Below are 22,046 nucleotides of genomic sequence, written 5' to 3' on the forward strand. Positions count from 1 at the left end.
AGGGGGATGGGAATGCCATTAGGTTTGCATTCAGCGCATGTATTGGGTCATAAACATATTGGACAAAGAGGTCACTCATTTTGCCAGTTGCTATCACAAAGGTTGTGGAGAACCATGCAGGGGGTGAACAGAGCGAGACTGTCTCTTTAAGAAGTTGTTTCATGGAGAGGCTGGTGATTTTCCACTCAAACTGATATTAAATGCACACCAGGCAGAGTTTGAATTACACTATGGTATTTGGGAGGGTCTTAGTTGTGTGTGTGTGTGCATGTATGTGTGTGTAATGTCAAGTTGTGTTTAACAAAAAAACAAAGACCATCAGCTGACAATAGCTGTAAATCCAACATTTTCTTAAGGAGCCTGATGAGATGTGACAGGACATGTTGACCTGAGCGTGTTGTCCAGTACTGGCATCCAGTCACTGATAAACATTAAGCCAAACACAGAAAAGCAGATTCTACAATAAATAAAAATACCTCATTTAAGAGCAATCATTGATTCCAGGTAAAATAACACACAAAGTACTAGTCCCAGTGAAAGTACGTGTTTGTTTTTATATTCATAAAGGTTTTGTTAACAGTTCATAATGTCATTGGCAATTTTAGGGAGACTAATTCATTTTATTCTCTAACATAAACAGACCACAGTTGGCCTTTCCTTTGAGATAATGCTGAGTCCTGAATTTTTCCATGATGCTTCCTCAAAAAAAAAAAAAAAAAGATAGCATTTCAACACTGCTTTCAAAACAACGTCAGTAAATAATGTTATGCTTGCCAATAAAAAAAAAAAAAAAAAACTGCTTTGGCCTTTGAACCCGGTTTCCTGTGTTTGTAGCTGATAAGAGCCTGTTCCCTGTTGCTGTTTGATCTTTTTTTTCTGGAGATTGCTGTGATGCGTTCAGGTGCAACCAAACTTCACAGCGATGATTTTTAATGGGACTGTAAAGTTATCTTACTATCTTGTGCACGTTTTGGGTTTATCTTTACTCTCCACATCAACAAGTCATTAACAAAGTGAATCAATAGTGCCTATAAATATGTTGCCAATAAATGCAGCTCTTAGAGGACAGTCTGTTGAAGTAGACCTGATGAAGGTTTCTAGTTTGGGCTTACTGGTACATACTTAACCTACTTCTTCTGTCTCTGCCCTGCAGTGTATCATTGATTGATGTGTGTCCTTCCATAACCCCAGTTCCCTGCTCAGCAGGACAAAAGCTAGGGTTCAGTGGACCTTTTTTAGACACTGGTGCTGAGAATAATTTTCCCAAATTATTGTCAGTGTCTGTAATGGAAAAGCAAAACTAGCAGACGTTTGTAATCCACAATAATTATTGGCCAGGGGAAACACAGCATGTTATAAGGCATTAATAAAATAAAAGTAATTCACACATTTTAAAAATATTGTTTTTCTGGATGTTTTTTGTCTTTCACTGATGTCCTGGACTGATGTAATTTCACTTTTAAAAGTGCCTCACTTATGCAGTTTATGATCATCATGAATTTAAAGCCAATCTCAGACCCAATCTTAGATGATCCGACAAAATATATCCGTAAACCTACAACAGTCTCAGGAAAACACTGTCATTACAAGATGGAAGTGAAATGATGTAGCTAAATTTAAAATCTATGTAGATAAAGGGCAGTATAATGTCAACTTTATACAGCACAATTCATTTCACAGGGTTTCTGCGAGTTGTCTCAGTTTTGAACAAACACACAAGACTTTTTGTTATCTCTCACACAGATTCAGTGGCATCTGTCAACTGTTGCATAATCAATGTTCTATACAGAGCACGACCATAACAAAGATATGGTGGATTAAGGAACTTTAAAAAACAAAGAGGTGTGTTTGTTTCCGTGTGTATCTGTGTCTGTCTGTGTGTGTCTGTGTGTGTGTCTTTGGTTGCAGCTTATCATCAGCTGATCCTTATCCCCCATTTAACTGTACAAATCTCACAGAGGAATTTGTCAGTTTTCACTGACTCATGCCTGCCAACCTTTGTCGAGCTATTGTGAGCTCTCTGAGGAGTTAATAGTACAGTATCTAAACAGACCATGGACAACCAGAGGAGACACTTTACCTTATTAGGCTCTGTTATAAGCTGATACTGTACTGGTTTACATTTCTCAGATAACAAACCACATGTCATGAAAGAATGGAAGACGATGATTTGAAATGTCCCACATGCCAGAATGATGCACAACAAAATCTCAATCCCCAACCATTCTTTTCCTCTTACTCCTAGTTTCTCCACCATGAACAAGTATTTTGTGTGTGTGTTCATGTGAGACACACCCTCATCTCCCACAACTGTGTGTGTTTGTGGGCAGGGAGTAGTTGGAAGTGGAAATTTACAGTCTCTCACGTTGGTACCAGAGTTGCCTGTGACAGCCTGGCTGCGTCCAATCTCCACTTTGGTTTTAATTGTCTTTAGCCAAGGGGAGGGCTCTGCTGTCAGCACCACTTCTTGTGATCTGTGTCGGCATAAAGGCATTCAGTACAGAGGAATGGTGACAGCTGAGAGAGAGGAACCCTATACATAGTCACAGCCATGAAGGAAATGTAAGTTTTCAGAATTGCTTTGTTGGAAAGGAGGGTCTGTTTTCCAGGATTTGCATGTGTTTAATCAAGTTCTTTCTGCATGAATGGCCTCACATTAGATCGAAAAAAAAAAAAAATTGACTTTTGTTGATGTAAGAATTTCTCAGGATGTTCTAAGTCAGTTAATTAATGGAGGAAGAACACAAAGAAAGGTTCTCTGTTGTCCTCTTGGATTTGTATGGACAGGAAATAGAGCAGTATTTCAAATGAGGACCAGTGATGATTTTAGCATAACAGAGGTGCCGAGCTGTTATTTTAATATAGTAATACATTTTTGGTCAAGTATGTGGGTTAAACGTCTAGAACAGTTAAATGTCAGGCAGACAGTCTCCCAACACTGTGCAGTCAGGTGAAATAATATGGTGAGTAAAAAAGGGGGAAGAGAGAGAAACGGGATGAGAAACAGAGAGTGGGCAAAAACTGATCCAGTTATGTAAGGTGGTGTTAGCATGCAAAGCTGTTCAAGTCAACAGGAAGAGAGTAAACCTAGAAAATGATGGGACAGCATGCACACAGGAGGATGCTGTTCAACTAATAATTCAGTGAGGAGATGTAGTTTCCAGAAGGGCCGTTGAAATGTTTCAGGAATTGTTCTTCATGTTGTTGTTGATAGAGGTGGTCATTCCCGAGAGACGAGCATTGTTTAATCACTGTTATGATGATGATTACTATTATACATTGAAACTTATAAGGGATTACTATGTTTTTGAGCAAGAAAAAAGTGCAATGCTCTGGAGAGTCGACAAGTTGTGTGCAATTTGTTAATTTTAAGTCAGGTAAGAGTTACGCAGAAGAATTTGAAGTTGCTCTGCTAACATCTTCTAATAAAAGAGGAAACCTGCGGTATTTAAACAATCTTACACTGCACTATAAGCGACAGCTTTCTTTTTGTCTTTGTTCTTTGTTATATACAAGCTGGGAGAGGTCCTGACATGCCTTAAATAGTTATTCCTGTCCTGTTTAAGTTTCTTATCTCCAATTTGTCTTATGCTGTGGAATGGGATACTTTGGTTAGTACTAGCAAATTCTGGCTTTTTTTTTAGAAAAGGTGATTTACAAACAAACACTTAACTTAAGCTGTGGTGTCTTTCAGCGAGCAGCCACAGCTTCGCAAATGCAGAGTAACTTGTTGCTTCTCAGACTGTGTGAGACTGGTGTTGGGTAGGGTCGAGTTGCATTTGTATCACCAGGTTCTAAAACACAATGGGTTTGACATATGTTTGAATGTGTTTTTATTTTCTAATTCAATTTTGCTGTTTTTTAAATCAGGTGGCCAAACTTTTCTCCAGACTGATTGACCTCCATGCATCATTCTGTCAGATTAACAAGATTAGCAGCATAGTACTGTGTATCATATAATCACACAGCACACTGTAACACAATCAGGAGACAGAATTATCTTCTTATACTCATATCTTCCTGCGTCTTATCCATCTCACCTCTGTTTCTCTCTTTGTCTGTCTCCATCTTACATCTACAGCATGGCACAAAAAGAGAAGCTCCAATGCCTGAAGGATTTTCACAAGGACACTCTAAAACCTTCACCAGGGAAAAGTCCAGGCACGCGGCCCGAGGACGAGGCCGAAGGCAAAGCTCCTCAGAGGGAGAAGTGGGCCAGTAAGCTTGACTTTGTCCTGTCTGTGGCCGGAGGCTTTGTTGGATTAGGAAATGTCTGGCGGTTTCCTTACCTTTGTTATAAAAATGGAGGAGGTAGGCAGAAGATGCCAAAGCCAAAACACTGTGGTCGTATCAAAACGATTATTCTGACTTGATTCCTGTATCCATTCCTCAGGTGCATTTCTCATCCCTTACTTCATCTTCCTATTTGGTGGTGGCCTGCCTGTGTTCTTCCTGGAGGTTGCACTGGGCCAATACACCTCCGAGGGAGGGATCACCTGCTGGGCCAAGCTATGCCCCATCTTTACTGGTCAGTCCAATCAAATTAATCCTGCAAATAACAACACATGCAGACAGGGTAACCCAAGGTCTGCGTCACAGGACAAATCTTGTTTAATGTTTAATGCTGAGTAAAAGCCTCATTTGTCTGAGCCAGAAGCCTGCCCTTCCTGTTTTAGTATGGTACATATTGTTCAGCAACTATGCTGTGTTGAGGAGCAAAACTCCATGAGTTCAGTTGGACCAGTCTTTATTCATTAGGGTGTTTTATGTCAATTTTAAACAGCAAAGCGAAGCAGGAACTGAATACACAAATGTACAAATACAAAGACCACACCAAACACAAACACACAAGAACATTTTTGAAATTATTTTTTAATTACAGATTAATTTTCTAGATCAATGAGTTTTGGATTGCCCTGGAAACGGAGCGGCCACGAAAAACACGATCATCTTTGTTGGCTCAGGGCTGCAGTGTGGACCCACCTGTTTTGTTTGAGCTTATAAAAGAAAATTAATAGTGCATGTTCACTATGGTAAACTTGTCATAGTGTGGTTTTCTCACTGGACTCTTTGCCTGAGATAATGAGTAACAGTTACTAAGACACACCTGTTAGGCACCACGCCCTCAGTTGCTGCTGTGACACCTTTACTTATGCTCATGTGAAGGATGTCAAATGAAAAGAACCCAAACCGCAGCACAAGGTCTTCAGCCAAAAGTTCCCACTGTTCAAGGAGAAATGAAGATGATGTCTTTCCATCTGGAGAAGTGTCTGGCAGGAAATGCAAAACCAGTCATAAATTTTAGGAGCGTTGCCCCTGCCATCATATGTTTCTGTCACACATTGAATTCATGACTAAACAGACACCAACTGCACACCAGCACACAGTTGAGTGCACTCTCAAAGACACACCTGTCACAGCACTTAGTTGTCTATCAGTTTGCATTTGTCATGCAAGAATGAATGCAGGAGGTGGGGGCATAAAAGATGATGAGTTTAAAAATACTCCTGAGCAGTGGAAGAATACTAGGGATTTCTGTCTTCAGGTTTGTGTCAAAGGTGTCTAAGAACATTATAATGGTTGTTGGTAGAGTGTAGATAGGGAACTTTTTTTGAGTTGGGGATTGGAGACCCAAAACAGATCTAAAAGACCGAATTTTAGAGTTACATTGGAAACAAACACTACTGAAACTAAATGCTAATCTTGCTGTTGTGTGTTTGCTGAATGTGCAAGTAAACAGTTGTTTGCTAAGTTTGCCATATCAACCTAAAAGATTATTATACTGTATTTCAACGTAATGTACACAGATAGTTTTTGCTGTCTAAAGTGGTGAAACACATGCAATTTTAAACCAAAGGATCATACCAGGAAAAGCTTATTTGTCTGATGTGCCTTTTTAAAAGAAACTATGATGCTGTGTTTGATGGCATCTTGAGCTGATGCTGAAATCTTTTTGTCTCCAGGTATTGGCTACGCCTCTATTGTTATTGTATCACTACTGAACATCTACTACATCGTGATCTTGGCCTGGGGTCTCTACTACCTGTTTCAGTGCTTCCAGCCAGAGCTCCCCTGGGCAAAATGCAAACAGCCCTGGAACACAGATCAGTGTGTGGAGGACACAGTCCGCAAAAATAAGACCCTCTGGCTCGCAGCCAATGTTACAAACTTTACCTCCCCTGTCACCGAGTTTTGGGAGTGAGTAATCACTGATATCATGCCTGACTGACAGACATACACATTAATGTCAATTTACTAAAGGAACAAAAACTATTTCTTTATATTGTTGCGTAATTATATTTAAACAGGAATAATTCCTGCAAAGGAGAAAGTTTACAATAAGTTTATGAAAACTCTTTTTGTACGGTTCCTCTCATAAGCAAAAAACTGCTCGAAGTTTAATTAAAGTGAAATAACAAATAGAAGAATTAGTGTTTTTCATGCCTGTTTGCTTTGTTACATGTTAAAATTGACAATTCATTGCACCAGAGCTTATTCAGTGTCATGCTCTTAAAGAGTTCAGCTTTAAAGCTTTGTAAGCATGTATGTTATGGACAAGCCAGAGCAACACAGCAAAACAGAAGGGGCAAGTCATGTACACTGCACCGGTGTGAGTTCCACCTTTCTGGTCCCTTTAGTCTTACATTGTCAAGGTCTATTCCTCAGTGGACACATGACCTCTTTACTTGAATGTGCTTGAAAACCTCTTCTTTTTCGAGTACCACAAACTGCCACTAACCTGTACATGTCCTGTGTTCCCTTCAGACGCAACGTCCTGAGCATTTCCTCTGGGATTGAGGACACAGGGCCATTGAAGTGGGATCTAGCCTTATGTCTTCTAGCAATGTGGATTATCTGCTTCTTCTGCATCTGGAAAGGAGTCAAGTCCACTGGGAAAGTAAGTGCAGAGGTGTAGACGCAGCCTGTACTTATTTTGTTGCCTGGGTACTGAATGTCCTTTACTTTTTACACCAGCAAGTCAGTGACAAAACACTGTTGCTGTGGAAAACCCCCATGCTTGGAAACAAGGTTAATTTAGTTGATTTAGAGACACAAGCCTCTATGCAGTCCTGGAAGTTACTTCTTGGCCAGACTCACTGTCGGCTGTAAACAGTTGACTGACGCTCCTTAGCTCTGTCTCTCTGTTTGTGTTAGCAGCACAGAAGCTGGGCCAGAGCCAGAAGGAGGAAGTCAGTATGGAAAATTATTAACCCTATTAACAGCTATTTTGTGAGTGATGTCCATATTCAACACAAGATTCATTGTTGTGACCAGTGTGCTTAAAATAATCCTGTATTTAACTGCTCCATGCTCTGATGGGCTCTGAGGCTCCACCTCAAAAAGAAAAAAATGTTGTTTCTTTTTGGCCTGAATTACAAAAGAGGACTTATAAAGTGAAGTATTGTTTAATGTATCTCAAGGTTTAGGAGTCAAAAGTCTGCAACTGTTGCTAAGTATTTTGACTAATAAATACTTTGTCTTGTCTAGGTGGTGTACATAACTGCAACCTTCCCATTTGTGATGCTGATTGTGCTGTTGGTGCGTGGGGTGACCCTGCCTGGTGCTGCTGAAGGCATCAAATTTTACCTTTACCCTGATCTGACCCGCCTACAGGATCCAGAGGTAGAGTTGACAACGTGTCCCCTCTTTTTAATGTAAAACCTCCTCTTCTCCTCCTCTTCATTCCCCCTTATGCCTTACATTTCTGTCTCCAAGTATTAACAGTTTGCATTTTGAGAAATGCTTCCTTGGTTTATTGCAGACAATTAGTGTAGTCAACACTAAAAGATACAGTTTACAACGTTATTTTACTGTTAAGTGTTTGAATTAAATAAATAACAGATAATGCTGCTGGTAAATGGATGTTATCTTGCTATGCTAACTAATCCCTTCTATCTTCTCAGGTGTGGATTGATGCAGGAACCCAGATTTTCTTCTCCTATGCCATTTGCCTTGGAGCCATGACATCACTGGGGAGCTACAACAAATACAAATACAACTGCTACAGGTGAGTTGTGTTTCTGCGGGCGTGGGGAGTGGGACTGTAGTGGTGAGAGCAACTCGTGTCAGAGACGGTTGCGTAAAAAGAAAATAGGAACTTCGGTTCCGTCTGTGTGCATTAACAACCTCCATGACATATGTGTGACATAGGGACTGTTTGCTGCTGGGAGGCCTCAACAGCGGTACCAGTTTTGTGTCTGGCTTCGCAATATTTTCCGTCCTGGGCTTCATGGCACAAGAACAAGGGGTGGACATTGCCGATGTGGCAGAGTCAGGTACGAGGGTCCAAAGTGCTGCAGCAGTGATGGTGGGCACTGCTGTCCAAAAAAAACCCCGAAAAAAAAAAACAGTCAATTGGTCAAACAACTACAAATTTGAAATCAAGCGGAAAAAATAATAAGGATTTTTATCTGAGAAACGATGATGCTGAAATGTAGAGGTATCGGCAATTACACACTCTTTGAATAAAAGCCTTAAAGAAACAGAATTGCTACTTCACTGTGAAATGAATTCCACCCTTTCTGAAGACAGATTACATAACTTTTGTTAAATGTTCTGCGTTTTTACTACACACTGACTGGATGAATGAATGCTCCTCTATTGGACCATCACCATGATTACAAGGGATCAGGGGCACCAGGTGTCCTTCTGCCCCCATATTCAACCCGCTCATGTCATTTAGTAGCTGTGCATCTTTTTGACCAGGGGACAATGCTAAGACGATTAGCACCCTTCTGTAAGTACTCTTCTGTATGAGCACTGGCACCACGAGGAGATGTTTCTGCACTGAACTGTCAGCCCAGTTCTGTTCACAAGTTGTGGATTTCCTGAGCGAGGTGGATGACACCAGTTTTGTTTCTGTCTTCTTTTGTCTACTCTATGTGGACTGCAGAGGAGATGCATCTTCTTTCAGCATGCTCGCTCTATTCAGTTAAAAATAAACTGAATTTCTTTTCATTAAAGCTGCAACTTGAATATTATCATGTAAAACCACACAGCACTAGTAATTCTGGGATCATATGATGGTGTTTACATATGTCCATATTTTCTATGAAACCAAAACACAAAATCCAAATTCAAAAATGAAAGAAACTTTTTAAGGGAGATATGACTTGCCCTTGGATGTAATGTGCTTGGAAGATTTTTGTCTGATGCCCTTATTACCTCTTGTTGATTTAAATTATGTCTTTGCCAAATTAGTTTGTAAATTAGATGAGATCTGTATAGATAGATGGACACAATTATTAATAGGCCAGTCGGGTAAAGAGGATATAACTGACTTATATCAAGATTTGAAAATGTAAAGCAGCTGTTGTACTGCATGTTCAGAATGAACAAAACCTGTTATTTGGTGTGTGCAGTACAATGTACTAGTCATATTGTAGACAGTGCAAACAGTAGGAAGTTTTGTAATGAGTACAGCGTATCAGAGATAAAAGAAAATAGCTTTTGATATCTGACCCACATATAAATAGGGTGCCTGTAGCATAGCCACAATTTTGGTCAACAAAACAATCCCTTACAATAAATTCATGCCATCTTTCAACAGCTGGACAAAGTAGATGTATTTTCTGTAGATAATTGGCAGATTCAGACATTCCTCTGCCTCTATAGTTACATTTTCACATCTCTCTTTTAATTCCCTTAGAGTATTTCGTCCAAACTGAAAGCAGATAGAAATGTTAATTCTGTCCTCTGCCCCTTCTCCCCATCCCCACTCTGTTCTTCTTTCAGGTCCCGGTTTGGCTTTCATCGCCTATCCCAAGGCTGTATCCATGATGCCGCTGCCAACCCTGTGGGCCATCCTATTCTTTATCATGTTGCTGCTTCTGGGCCTCGACAGCCAGGTTAGTATTTTTTCAATGCCAATCTATTCACAGAATAGTTGTTTGGTGTAATGCCCATTAATTTGACAAAGACTTCTCCCTGGTCCCGTGGGTTAGTTGGCTCCTGTCTGCTCCAATGTGTAAAACACATTTAATGTCTCTCTCTATACATCTCTCAAAGGGATCAGATAAATGACAGACATGTAAAGCACCCTGCCCACAAGCCCAGCTACACCAGGTGAAGATCGTATCCAATTTAATATCCCGTAATAACATAAATTAAGTTTTTAGAAGCAGATGGATGCTGGCCAAACATTCACTGTTATAGCTAGCATGTCATGATTTTGACAAGTTAATCTAAGTTTACAAAACACAAGTGTACACCCCGGGGAATCTCCAGGTATATCAGATTTCCTGCCTCCAAGTGTAATTCTATTCCTGTGCTAACTCAGTCCTGCAGAGGGCCAGCTGCATCTCAGCTGACCTCAAGATCAGGCAGTTGCTCTAAATTTGAGCACATGTAAATACTCATGTGTGGCCATTTTGAAATGGTTCCAGTGAAAAGTGTGTGCGTGTATGTGGGTGCATGTTTTGGCCATAAATTTTAGGCAGATTTTAGTCCTGAATGCCATATAATAATGAACATCAATCAGTGTACATGCCACTGTTATGTAAGGGGTTTCTATTTGGTGCTTGTGCAACAAAGGAGCAGGTTCTTGGTGCATAAAGACACAGCATTTTAATGAATAGCAGCAATTTCGTAATTTTTTTTTGACATTATGTTCCTTATGAGGCAATGAGGATAGACAGGAAAGCAAGAGAGCGAGACAGAGACACTGGTTCACTGTTTTTTGTGTCTGTTCCATCTTGGTAGCAACAAACTAGTGTTGCAGAGAGGGGCCTTGTTTAAATTCTCATTACTGCCCAACAAAGGCGGCCCTCATTCTCTAATCACTGGTTTATAGAGGCATCACAAGAGCTGCATGCACAAAAACGTTTTTTTTTCTTCCTCTCAGAGCTTATAATAGTTGTTTTTGTCCCCACAGTTTGTGGAAGTGGAAGGACAGATCACCTCTATTGTGGATCTGTATCCATCCCTACTCAGGAAGGGTTATCGCAGAGAGATCTTTATAGCTGTGATATGTTTCATAAGCTATCTCCTGGGACTCACCATGGTAACAAAAGTAAGTTCACACTGACTTTATCGAAAATCTGCACTCTTATTTCTACTGCTCCTCCTGTTTAGTAAAGAAAAAGAGACTTGGTTCATTCAGATCAGCAGCAGAGATATATCCACAGACTTTCCACTTGCTTGTCAGCTGCTGCATTGTGCCGACCAAATATGGCTTCCTACCACATTCACAAATCACATTGTGTGTGTGTCAGAATGGAACATTTTGGTATGCTGTTTTCCATTAAGCAGCTTCAGTGACGTCTCAGCACCTGTTTAACTGTGCCTCAATTGGTTGGCGGCCAGGATTCCTGTTCCTGTTCAACGCCCTCTGATCACCCTGTTTTAATGCCTCCTTTCTTTTCACGCCCAACAGGGAAGATAATTAATGCAGCTTTCGGTTTTGTCTTATTCCAGGGTGGCATGTATGTTTTTCAACTCTTTGACTACTATGCGGCCAGTGGTGTGTGCCTTTTGTGGGTTGCATTCTTTGAATGCATCGCTGTAGCCTGGGTTTATGGTAAGTGGAAACTAGTGTGTGTTATAGGTTTGTGTGGTGCGTAATGAAAAAAAAAATACAAATCATGTCTATGGTGTTAACAAAAAAGTCCTTGTGGTTCTTTCCACACCATCCACGCATACATCAATTATGTTAACTGCTAATCTTGTTCAGGGTTGCGGGGGGTGGGGGTTGTGTAGAGTAGGGTGGGGGTGTCATGGAGCCTATCCTAACTGTATTGAGTGGGGATCGTCCCCCCGGCTGAATGTAATTGGCCACCCAGAGTTTCCTCCGACAACAGCGTATTCTAGTATTAATGAAGCAAGAACATTTGGCCTAATGAGAAAAACAGACCTGGAATAAAAACAATACTATAGATTTCAACAATAAACTTGTTATTTAACAAATAATTGTTATTTGCTAAAAAACGTATTCTTTTAATTGCAGTAAATCATGCATCTGCTACAATACAGTATGTGTAACCACTGCATCTTTACCACACACAAAAAGACTATTATGTTCACAATGTGGACTAACGATGGCCAGTGATGCAACTGTGGTTGAATCACTCAGAACAGTAGCACTGCTTCACAGAAATTTTTTTGTTGAAGGAAAATGCCCACCCTCTGTTCTAAACCAGTGGCTCCATACTTGCAAAATGCAAATTGACATTTCCTCAGTGAGTTATACAGTATGTGTACACACAACCTGTTTCGAAAGGAATAACGGGTCTAAATATTTTTCATGACAGATGTATATGTATGTATGACTTTTGCACTGAGCAAAATTTGATGATTTAATCAGATTTTATAAATAAGGAAAAACAGCTAATCTACAGAAATGTGGCAGCACATTGTAAAAAGTCCATTGGTAATATGTAGGAGACAGTAATAAACGTCAGACACATGCACAGCACCTCAATACACATATTAAAACGTACTTCACTACAATCGACACTGATGACCCATGACTAAAGACCTAAATGATAAGGTTGAAGGTTTCTGTTGTATAAAATATTATACTGTATAGAATATACAGTATATGACCCAGTGGAAAAACTGTATGTGCTGCAGTTTATGGTAGACAACAGAAATAAAAGGTAACATTTTATTCCAGTGATGAAGTTTGCTGATACATGTGAGTACTTACATTTTCCCTTTTTCTCTTTGTGGTGAATAGGAGTTGATAATTTCTATGATGGACTTGAGGATATGATTGGCTACAGACCTAACCCATGGATGAAATGGAGCTGGACCTTCATCACTCCTGTCCTCTGCATGGTGAGAGATTGGAATTTGACTTGTTTGAAAAATTGACTTTGGTCACAGAAAACAGTAAAAGAGGTACTAAAAGCAACATGTGTTTCCCAGGGCTGTTTTGTGTTCTCCCTGGTGAAGTACAAGCCCTTGACCTATAACAAGGTGCATCAGTACCCTGATTGGGCCATCGGCCTGGGCTGGTGTTTGGCTCTCGCTTCCATGATCTGCATCCCCATGGTGATGGTCATTAAGATTTTACAATCTGAGGGACCCTTGATCGAGGTGAGCTGACACAACCCTTAAAGGAATAGTCTGACACATGTATCAGATAACATAACTGTACTTTTGATTTTTGTAAACCTTGACCTGCCTTTGTTCTTTTTTCTTGTCACTATCATTTCATTATTGTCATCATAACAATTATTTTATCATAGAAATAATTATGATATGCTCATAGGAGAATCAAACTAAAGACTTTCACCGTATTATAATTTTATTTAATGGGTTTTGAAGTACTACAGCCTGAGTGAGGAATTTGAAGTGGCACTTTTTTGGGCAAATAATTTCACTATATATTTGTTAAATCTACCACCTCTGGTAGTATTTACCATACAGAAATCACAGTGATATTGATTATCTCATTTAACTGCCAGCCTCCAAAAAGAAGGCCATTCTCCAAAGTGCTTATTCCTTTAATAAAGAATGACTTCAATTATTCAGCACATACACGTATGCATATTAGATACAGGTTGAAATATGTTTGCTATTTTAAAGTTATTGAATGTCATTTTAAGCCCTAAACTGTCTCAGCTTTTGATAATCATCAGTCTAATCTCTCATCTTCCTCCCTCAGAGGATCAAAGCAGTGGCAGCCCCGGCAAAGTCAGGCGTGAGTTCTCGCCCAAAAGAGTACAACTTGAAGGGCAGCGAGCTCACACAGCCCCTGGACCCAAATGGGAACAATGGCTTAATCAAGCCGACCCACACCATTGTAGAAACAATGATGTGAGTGCTCTCTGTGAGAGGAATATGACTGATGTGCTTTTGGTGTTGTTATCTTATTTGCTAACAATATTAATGATACAATTACTTGTCCAATATTTTCACACAGTGATATATTTTCATGTAGTTGATTTGATTTCTATAAAAGAGGGTTATATTTTATTGTATTTTTTTCTCTCGCAGTTTTTTACTACATTGAAATTGTTAATATTAGTAATGGTTGCTATAGTTGGTACTGATCTGAGTTTAGACAGTATTTTGAGATAGACCGTGATCAATGTTTACTACCTTTCTGCTGAATACAGAAATTAGGAATTTGTTTTTGTATGTAATAGAAGAAAGGTGAAAATCTAACTTCTCATAAATTCAAGAAATAAAAAAAAAACAAATCAACCTTGCAAGGTAGAAAACATCTAAACATGATCATGGTAGTTGCATTGCCCAAGCTAGCTTCCAAACTGTTGTTGTTCATCCCGCAGTGAAAATGAATGTACCTCCGTTAGTGGCAGAAGAGAGCCATTGGAAAATGCAGTGTATAGAATAAATTTTGCTCGAAATCTTTTAAGTTACATGTTGAACAAGGACTTGTTAGAAATGCATTTACAAGAACATCCGTCATCAAAAATAATCAACACAAATCATGCAGTAGTAGGTGGCATTTTTAGACTGTTTGTACACTGCCTGCGTGACTACAGGACCAGTGCATTTATTGAAACTGCTCTTTGCACTTTATATGTCTTTTCACCTTTATTGTAGTATTTGTTTTTCATGTTGCAAGTATTGCCACTATATTTGCAACACATTTCAGGAGGAAATATTTTCAGATTCTAACTTTTTAAACGGATAATGTTGATAAATGATATCTAGTTGTCTCCTTGACAATGACAACAAAAAAATAGAACTCAAAATATACTGGTTCATAATTAGCAATAGGATCTGTGAGATCATCACTTTATATACAAAAAAAAATTTACTTGTTACATCCTGACCGCTCTCTTTATTGTGCTTATTTCAATAGCAAAACTACCACTGAATTCTAGTTTCTGGTGTTGAGGTTAGACATGTATATAGAATTTGAGTTATTTGTACATCACATATGCCTTTTTGTAACAATTTTATACCGTGTTATCATGTGAACACCATCACTGATTGATTATTTTGCTGAAAACTCTGAAATCTGTTTTCTAAATAATAATTGCAATGTAAGTTTCGATCACTTTTTGGTGCAATATTCAGTGAAGAAATGGCATTATCTGCTCATTCAAAAAAAACGAATCAACATATATAAAGTAACTGTCATTTTCAATAATACAAGTTGCACAGTTCTTAAGGATCAGCTATCACAAAGCATTTACAAGAGCTAAGACAGTATTGTCCATTAAAATCTTATGCTACTTGGAAATTAAAGTGTACCAAAGTATTTCCCTCCAATGATGCACATTGCATCATTTCTATATAGATTACCAATAAAGATCTTTTTCTCTGAATTTATTTGTATTAATAATTTTTTTTTCCTCTTAAATCTCTCACACATCAAACTCTAGCTGCTAAATGGAAAAAATACTTTTCATACTAATATGCATCTAGTGGCCACTTCATTAGGTCCACCTGTTGAATCTAATGCAATGCAATGTTCTGCCGTAAAGTGTACTTTTATTATTTATATTGTGTTCAGTTTTTGTTGACACTGCTGTAGAGGTGTTAAATAGTGTTTTAGCACTGAGGTGATATTTAATGATGTTATTGTACTAAACTGCATTGTTTCTGCCCCATGTATGTAAATGTGAAGGTCTGAGGTAGTTGGAAATTTTGTTAGTCTTATAAAGATAAAAATAAAAAGCTATTATGAATCAGATAGCCTAAAATATTTACTGGTTCCTAGCACTTAAATGTACTCCATGTACTCTGGAAGGGTTAGGGTTCACTGTATTCACTAAGCAGATAAACGTCATGCTGCATTCTCCAAAATTAAAGTACAATGTTACATATTACTTTACATACTATTCATAGTGTTAGAATTTGATTAATAAAATTGTATTAGAACTTCCAGCCTTCGTCGACACGGTCTATTTTCAGTAAGTACATCCCTTAGTTATCACAAAACATTCTGATTGCACCTTCGTATTTACATTTTTAGGAACATTCTCCCCTGAAGCCAAAAATTTCATCTGAGCTCAAAATATAAATCCCAGTTTCTTCTCCCACATTGTTTGGCAGTCCATCCCACCAACAATCTAATGCCCCCCACAGAGGGGAAAACGCATTGACGTTTACAAACGATACATGTCTTTAATGTCCCAATAAAGCCCCAAAGAGTTTCCACTTGACTTGGGGACTGTAATTACTTAAAGCAAATTAAACAGTACCTTTTGAAATCAGGCTCTGTGGGCTTGCAAATGCATTTCTGAGAGTTGGACGATGGAGCAGAGTCAGGTGGAAGCCCTGGCAGGAAAGTGAAGCAGGCAAGATCTGAAAGGAGAGGAGAGTTAGTGACAGGGTAAGAAGAAACACACCGACTAAATGTAAACAACATGTGCAGGCTGTGTGATATGACGAGTTGAGTTATCCGACACTGGGTCTATTCACTGAAGAGCAATGCTGGAAAGCAAACTTCCAAAACACTGCGTCCCATATCCATTATACATGTTTGTAGTGGGTTCACCCACAACTGAGGGCAATGGATATCTTGTTGGATATGTAAACCAAATTATTATTTAAACCATTAAAAATTTTAATGCAATCTATTCGTCATTGTTGAGAGGGGTGGGAGTAATCTGGTGAAAACCAAATTTCTAATCCCCTTGTTGACAAAACAGACAAATCAACGATGGTTTTATAACTTTATTCTCATAAAAAGAAATGCATGTCTAAGGTTTTCATAAATTAACAAAAATAAAACATCCATTAAATGTTTCAAGTTGTACCAACTTCTGACATATTCAGGGATATGTGGGATTTAACCAAAAATAGCCACCACATTCAGTATCACATCTTAAAAAAAAGAGAAACCAAACAATGCATTACATGATACAATGATAAGTATAAAGTACAATAAATTAATATAAAACCTTTAAAAATAGGCATCAATGTGTGACATAACAGATGACATGAGTCTGAGATCAGACCAAAGTTAAATCAGGCGAGGATGACTGTTTCCAAAGCTGCTTTAAATAAGACAACATCTTTACATAAGCCACTACACAAAATGAAACAAATGTATTTCTGGAAAAGCAACTTCTTCAGCAGGCCTGATTGTTACACAAATATGATAAAATAAAATAAAAAAAAAATATATATATATATATATATAAGAAAAAAAAGAGGGGGCACTTTCACAAACATCCTGCTGGAGCAAACCAAGATTACTCCAATTTATTCATTTATTACAAGGAAGAGCTACTTGCTGGAGGACAAACCTTATGCATGCTTCAAATGCTTATAAATAATGTTTGGGAAAACTGGCACTACACAGAAACAACCTGATAATAAACTCACTCACAAAACCACTCAAACCACTCGAAATTGAAAGGCATTTGATCCCATTTGGGAAAAGATGTGATTTACTTAAGGAAGCATCAGTGATGGACCACAAACCAACTCATAAGTGATTCTGGTGCAGTGTCACATACACAGACAAACTCACACAGTGATAGAAAAGATGAAAAAGTGAAAGGCAAACTTGATCTGTTTAGATTAATGAACAAATGTGGGTTGTGTGTGACCAGTGTGCACAATGTGAAACTGATAAAAAAAATAAAAAACTCTTAATCACGAAACAATATCTCTAAACACCAGCCTCTCTGAAACTATTCAGAAGCTATTCAGTCAATTGACACCCACTCAAACAGAAAAATTGGAGCGTCTTCACAAGCATCTCTAGTATTAGACATGGGAGTTTATGTTATGGTTAAAGAAACTTGGCAAGTATTAAAGTAGATTGTGGCAATAATTTAGATGGACTGTCCCTTCTTTTAGGGTGGGCAGTGTGGAGGAGTGATGGGAGATGAGAGCAGTGGGCCAAGATCTGGCTGAAATAACTCAGATAAGCACATCATGCCTTGAACCTCGACTCCAGGAACACACTGTGCATCAGTGAGTGTATGTGCATAAACATTTATATCATCAACTGCATGTGCAATCAAAGAAAAAAGTGTGTTTCCAATGACAACATAAAACATATTAAAACAAAACATATTACATTTCTGCAGTGTATGTTTGCAGCATTTGACTTTCTTCAGAACTGAGGTGAGTGTGTGTGTGTGTGTCTGTGTGTTAACATCCGGGCTCTATCAGAAGCTATGACTCCCTTTTTATATAAGCCTGCATGTGGCTTTGCCTCTGGAGAGGGAGAGAGATAGGGTGGGGGTCTTTCTTGAAGCCAGAGTGTCCTCTTAACTACATCATGTGAACACAGTGACTAAAACCGGCAAGAGTAAACACATGCACTTGTAACGTTGTGAGTGAAAGATGCTTCCAGGTGCGAGTGAGAGCACTGCTCTACATGCATTTTTGTGAAGGTCTCTCTAGGAGGTACATTTTGACAAACTTCACCATGTGTGACGTGTGAGGTCCCAGCACTAGTGTTTAAAAAGTTATTCTCCGTCTCTTGTGGTCACAGGGCAATGCTCTTTGTCCTGTGTTCAGGAAAACAGAACAGTGCATCGGAGGGGTCGTCACAATCACCGGACAGCCCAGTGTCTGCGTCTGCCAACGGATTCCTGCTAATGACCAAGTCCAGGCTGCCTCCAGCCTCCATAATTAGGGGCACAGTTAGACAGCAGTCCAAGTCCCTGGTTCTCACACGGTTCACCTGGAAGATTTACAAATAGTTTTCTTTTATTGAGGAGAGTTTGATTACATTTTTAGCAGCAATAAAAAAGAAAAAGAAATTAAAATCCATTACAAACTGTGAGCTGACTCAGTGTCCCTCACTGTTTGTGAAGCATTAAATTAAGCCACCTGTCTACCAGCCGTAGCTTCAATGTTTACTTAAGACGCAAGTGTCGTACATAAGGTTATCGCCTTTATTTGTATTGTGAAGCACCTTGTGACTTATGCTCTACAAATGGGTTATATAAAAATAATTCTACTTACATTTGGGTATAAAGGTTTCCATCCCCTTATTTAAAATAGCAAAAAGAGTAAAACAACATATTTAAAGCACATTCAGCTAGTTAATGTTTAAATGTTTTGCACTGATAATTTGTCTTCTCAGCACTCTTTGACCATTTGCTATTACTGATGAAGGAACATTTGTAGTAGCGGTATTGATTTTGTTCTTGTACTAGATTTACGGTCAAGTTTGAATCCCCCTACATGCAATTTCACTGAACAGGGATGCAAGCTTGATCCTAAACAGTGCAAAAGTCTGTTTCCCCTCGATAAATTAACCGTACTTCATTTTCAATGAAGGAACATTTGTACTTGTTGAATGTGCATGAAATATCATGCCGATTGAAAAAAACAAACAAACAACGTTTTACTCTATTGTTTTACTGTACTTATCACCCCATTTCCTTAGTTATTCAACACTTAGAGTACAGGTATAAATTTGCACCAGTAATTATACTGTCTTCTACATAAAAGCAATAAAGCTGTATAAAGCATGTTTCCTCCCATTTCAAACTATTCCCTTAAAGATGAGTTTGGTAAACACCAAAAATACCTGAAGAATGCGGTCAAAAGGTTTTAACCCTGCCTGGTCAGCTGGGCCATCCGGACGGATCATATTGACATAAACACCTTTTTCCAGGAGCCCGTCTGATACACTGAAACCAAAGTCATGGCTCTCAATGTCCTTTCTTATGGTCACCTTCAAACATAGTGGACATCAGTGTTACAGAGATGGTACAGCACAGCACATATTCATAAGTCTTTTTTGTTTTAGCAGTTTCTACACACGAGCTTTGACTTTGTAAAATTGTTCTCAAGTCATTTGGTGCTGTATGTGTGAAGCAGCTTTAAAAAAAAAATCAACCAATACATCAACATTAATGCAATACAGCACAGAGCATGGTATCCAGACTTTGTTTAAAATATGATAAATACATAAAAATATATATTTACATTTAGTCATTTAGCAGACGCTTTTATCCAAAGCGATTTACAAGTGAGGTACAAGGCAAGCAAGATGTTATTTGAACCTACACAATTACAAAGCCAGCAGTTTACCCACAAACAACCAGGAAGCAGCTTTGATGAGGGATGTTAAATGACTTTCTATGATAAAATGTAAGACGTGTCAACTGAAAACAATTTCCACTTTGTGATGCACTTTGTTATTGCTGCCCCAGTGTGACCAAAGTCAAACACAGCACACTGGGCTGCAAAAGACTCCAAACAAATGTCTCAGCAAGTACAGGTGCAGTCTGGGGAGCAGCTTGTGCAGCTGCTCAGGTAATGTTGTCTAATGGGTAATCTGTGTAGTGACTGTGTGGACGTTCCCGATATTTTTCCCCCCACTTGGTTGTTTGTAATTATGGTTTAAATAACACGAACACATGTGCCTGTTAGGGTCCTGTCCAATGTTTTCCACATATTCATTTTGTTGTTTAATAAACAGTTAAATTTGTAGGTGTTTTTTAAAATAATGTTATTTGTTTTTTTAAGTTACTGAAATACCTTGTGCAATGCCAGAGCTGTAGGGGACAATATATCACAGGGCTCCCTTTTGGGTCTGGATGGCAAATCTCTGGCTTCTGTTGACTTGTTTAAGATAATCTTAGAGTCTGCACAGGTTCCATTCCTCTTAACAGATTTATTTTCAGATTGGAACACAGAGTCTTCATTCATCTTGGTCTCATCTAGGTACAGGCTAAGAGCACTACTTGTCATGGAAGCCTGAAATAACAAAAAAGAAATGAAAGGGATTTATAGAGTTTTGTGTGTTTAAATTATGACAAAAAATTATGCATTTTACAAACAACAACAAAAATTTATATTATCATTTCAAACAGTGAGCAAAGAGCATGAGTAGATGTAGAGGTATTGTACAAAAGCCTTCCTAAGTCAGTATGTCAGCAGGTGCCCGGTCTTTCTAGTCAGATTTTATAACAGATCACACCAATGCGTCATCTGGCATGATCATTTAGGCCAACACTAGTCTGTCAATACTGTAGATGATAGGCAAAAGCAGATGGAGGAGGATAGGAAACAGGAGCAGGATGGGCCGGCCTACCTCCAGCTCCCTTAGAATCTCTGATTGGCCGCAGGTCTCGAGGTCCTGCAGGGCCTGGGACCAGAAGGTGTCCTTGTGGTTCAGTGTGCCATGGCAGCGAGGAGGGCTGATGAATCTATGACAACGCAGGAACCACAACATGAGAGCAGTCGAGTAGTCTGGAGTCCGGTGCTGCGTACAAAAGCAGCATGGGAAATGCAGTTTTTGGGCTGCACGCTGGAGAGTCCCTTTAAAAATCTCTCAGGATCACAGTGAGAGTTTACTATAAATTCCTATTCTAGGTCGCTACATTAGATAAAGCCTCTAAAGAGTTCAATGTTAAAAAAAAGAAACATCACCCCGCAAAAAAGAAAATTGAAAGCATGTGACACAAAAGTTCAGGGAAGTCAAGTGTGAAGAGACAGATAGGGCTGATGTATCCTTCAGTGCTTTAGTTGATTTCTGAGGAAACAGTTTTGGTGTGAACAAGAGGTGACAGGAAGAAGATGTATCTATGTGAAACACCAAAGAGCTTGTGGGAAGTTAGTAAAGCAGATGAGAGAGAGAATACCTGAGAAAGAAGAGAAAAGGACAGTTTGGAAAAAGCACAAAACATAAACACATACAATAAAAATGAACTGAAAATAAGAGTGCAATTCTTTTGTCAACAAACCCAAAGAGGGCAAAAGAAAGAAGCATGTACTTCACACAGTAGTGATAGAAATCATTTTCATTTCAACAGTGTTAAATGTACTTCACTGACTTATAATCCTACTTGAGTAAAGTTACACAAGTATTATGAGATTATTCATCAAAGTATAAAATGTTCTCATGCTATTGTTGGGTAAATGTTCACTCTGCTATACAGTCATGTTCAAAGGTTAGCGCCCCCTCTCTTAATGATCTTTTTTGTGTAGAAACATATTAAAAATCATCTGATCATATTGGGCCTTAGTATTAAGCGAATACATCTGTGCCATGCTTCTGATAGTCTTGTGCTTTGTCCAGATGCAGTTTTCTGAACCTCAAGTCCTGTTTCCATGTTCTTTTTAGACCAAAGAGACTTTTCTCCTGTTTCCCTTTCAAACAAGCAGTGCTTGTTCAGTCTTCCTCCGATTGTGCGGTCATGAAC

The 22,046-nt window shown here is 38.8% G+C and overlaps 2 protein-coding genes across 16 annotated transcripts in view; one reads left to right on the forward strand and one right to left on the reverse strand.

The window, feature by feature from the left end:
* The first annotated feature begins 2,369 nt into the window (after window positions 1–2,369).
* Window positions 2,370–15,245, forward strand: LOC137139469 (sodium- and chloride-dependent taurine transporter-like). The gene is made up of 14 exons (XM_067526750.1): window positions 2,370–2,562; window positions 4,082–4,311; window positions 4,394–4,528; window positions 5,964–6,198; window positions 6,766–6,898; window positions 7,489–7,623; window positions 7,905–8,008; window positions 8,152–8,276; window positions 9,736–9,848; window positions 10,874–11,011; window positions 11,416–11,518; window positions 12,677–12,777; window positions 12,868–13,038; window positions 13,610–15,245. Exons 1-14 carry the CDS (start codon window positions 2,552–2,554, stop codon window positions 13,763–13,765), a joined length of 1,890 nt encoding a protein of 629 aa, XP_067382851.1. The 5' UTR covers window positions 2,370–2,551; the 3' UTR covers window positions 13,766–15,245.
* Window positions 15,246–16,600: 1,355 nt separating this feature from the next.
* Window positions 16,601–22,046, reverse strand: part of grip2a (glutamate receptor interacting protein 2a) — a 29,369-nt gene continuing 23,923 nt past the window's right edge. For 6 of the 15 annotated variants that reach the window (XM_067526734.1, XM_067526741.1, XM_067526742.1 and 3 more), the window contains 4 exons: window positions 20,936–21,050; window positions 20,380–20,598; window positions 19,424–19,570; window positions 16,602–18,568 (listed from right to left, as the gene is read on the reverse strand). In XM_067526734.1, coding sequence (XP_067382835.1) covers window positions 18,371–18,568; window positions 19,424–19,570; window positions 20,380–20,598; window positions 20,936–21,050 — 679 coding nt within the window. In that variant the 3' untranslated portion in view covers window positions 16,602–18,370. Of the gene's footprint in view, window positions 18,569–18,852; window positions 18,878–19,423; window positions 19,571–20,379; window positions 20,599–20,935; window positions 21,486–22,046 lie in introns of those variants that run through there. The other 9 variants (XM_067526735.1, XM_067526740.1, XM_067526736.1 and 6 more) reach the window with 6 other exon arrangements.

The sequence above is a fragment of the Channa argus genome, chromosome 13 (assembly GCF_033026475.1).
Source record: "Channa argus isolate prfri chromosome 13, Channa argus male v1.0, whole genome shotgun sequence".
NCBI classification, from domain to species: Eukaryota; Metazoa; Chordata; class Actinopteri; order Anabantiformes; family Channidae; genus Channa; species Channa argus.

Excerpts from the sequence above, each read along its gene's own strand:
- LOC137139469 (XM_067526750.1), top strand. Across the intron at positions 9,849-10,873 it reads TTCTGGGCCTCGACAGCCAG|TTTGTGGAAGTGGAAGGACA; the intron begins GTTAGTATTTTT and ends TTGTCCCCACAG. Across the intron at positions 11,012-11,415 it reads GACTCACCATGGTAACAAAA|GGTGGCATGTATGTTTTTCA; the intron begins GTAAGTTCACAC and ends GTCTTATTCCAG.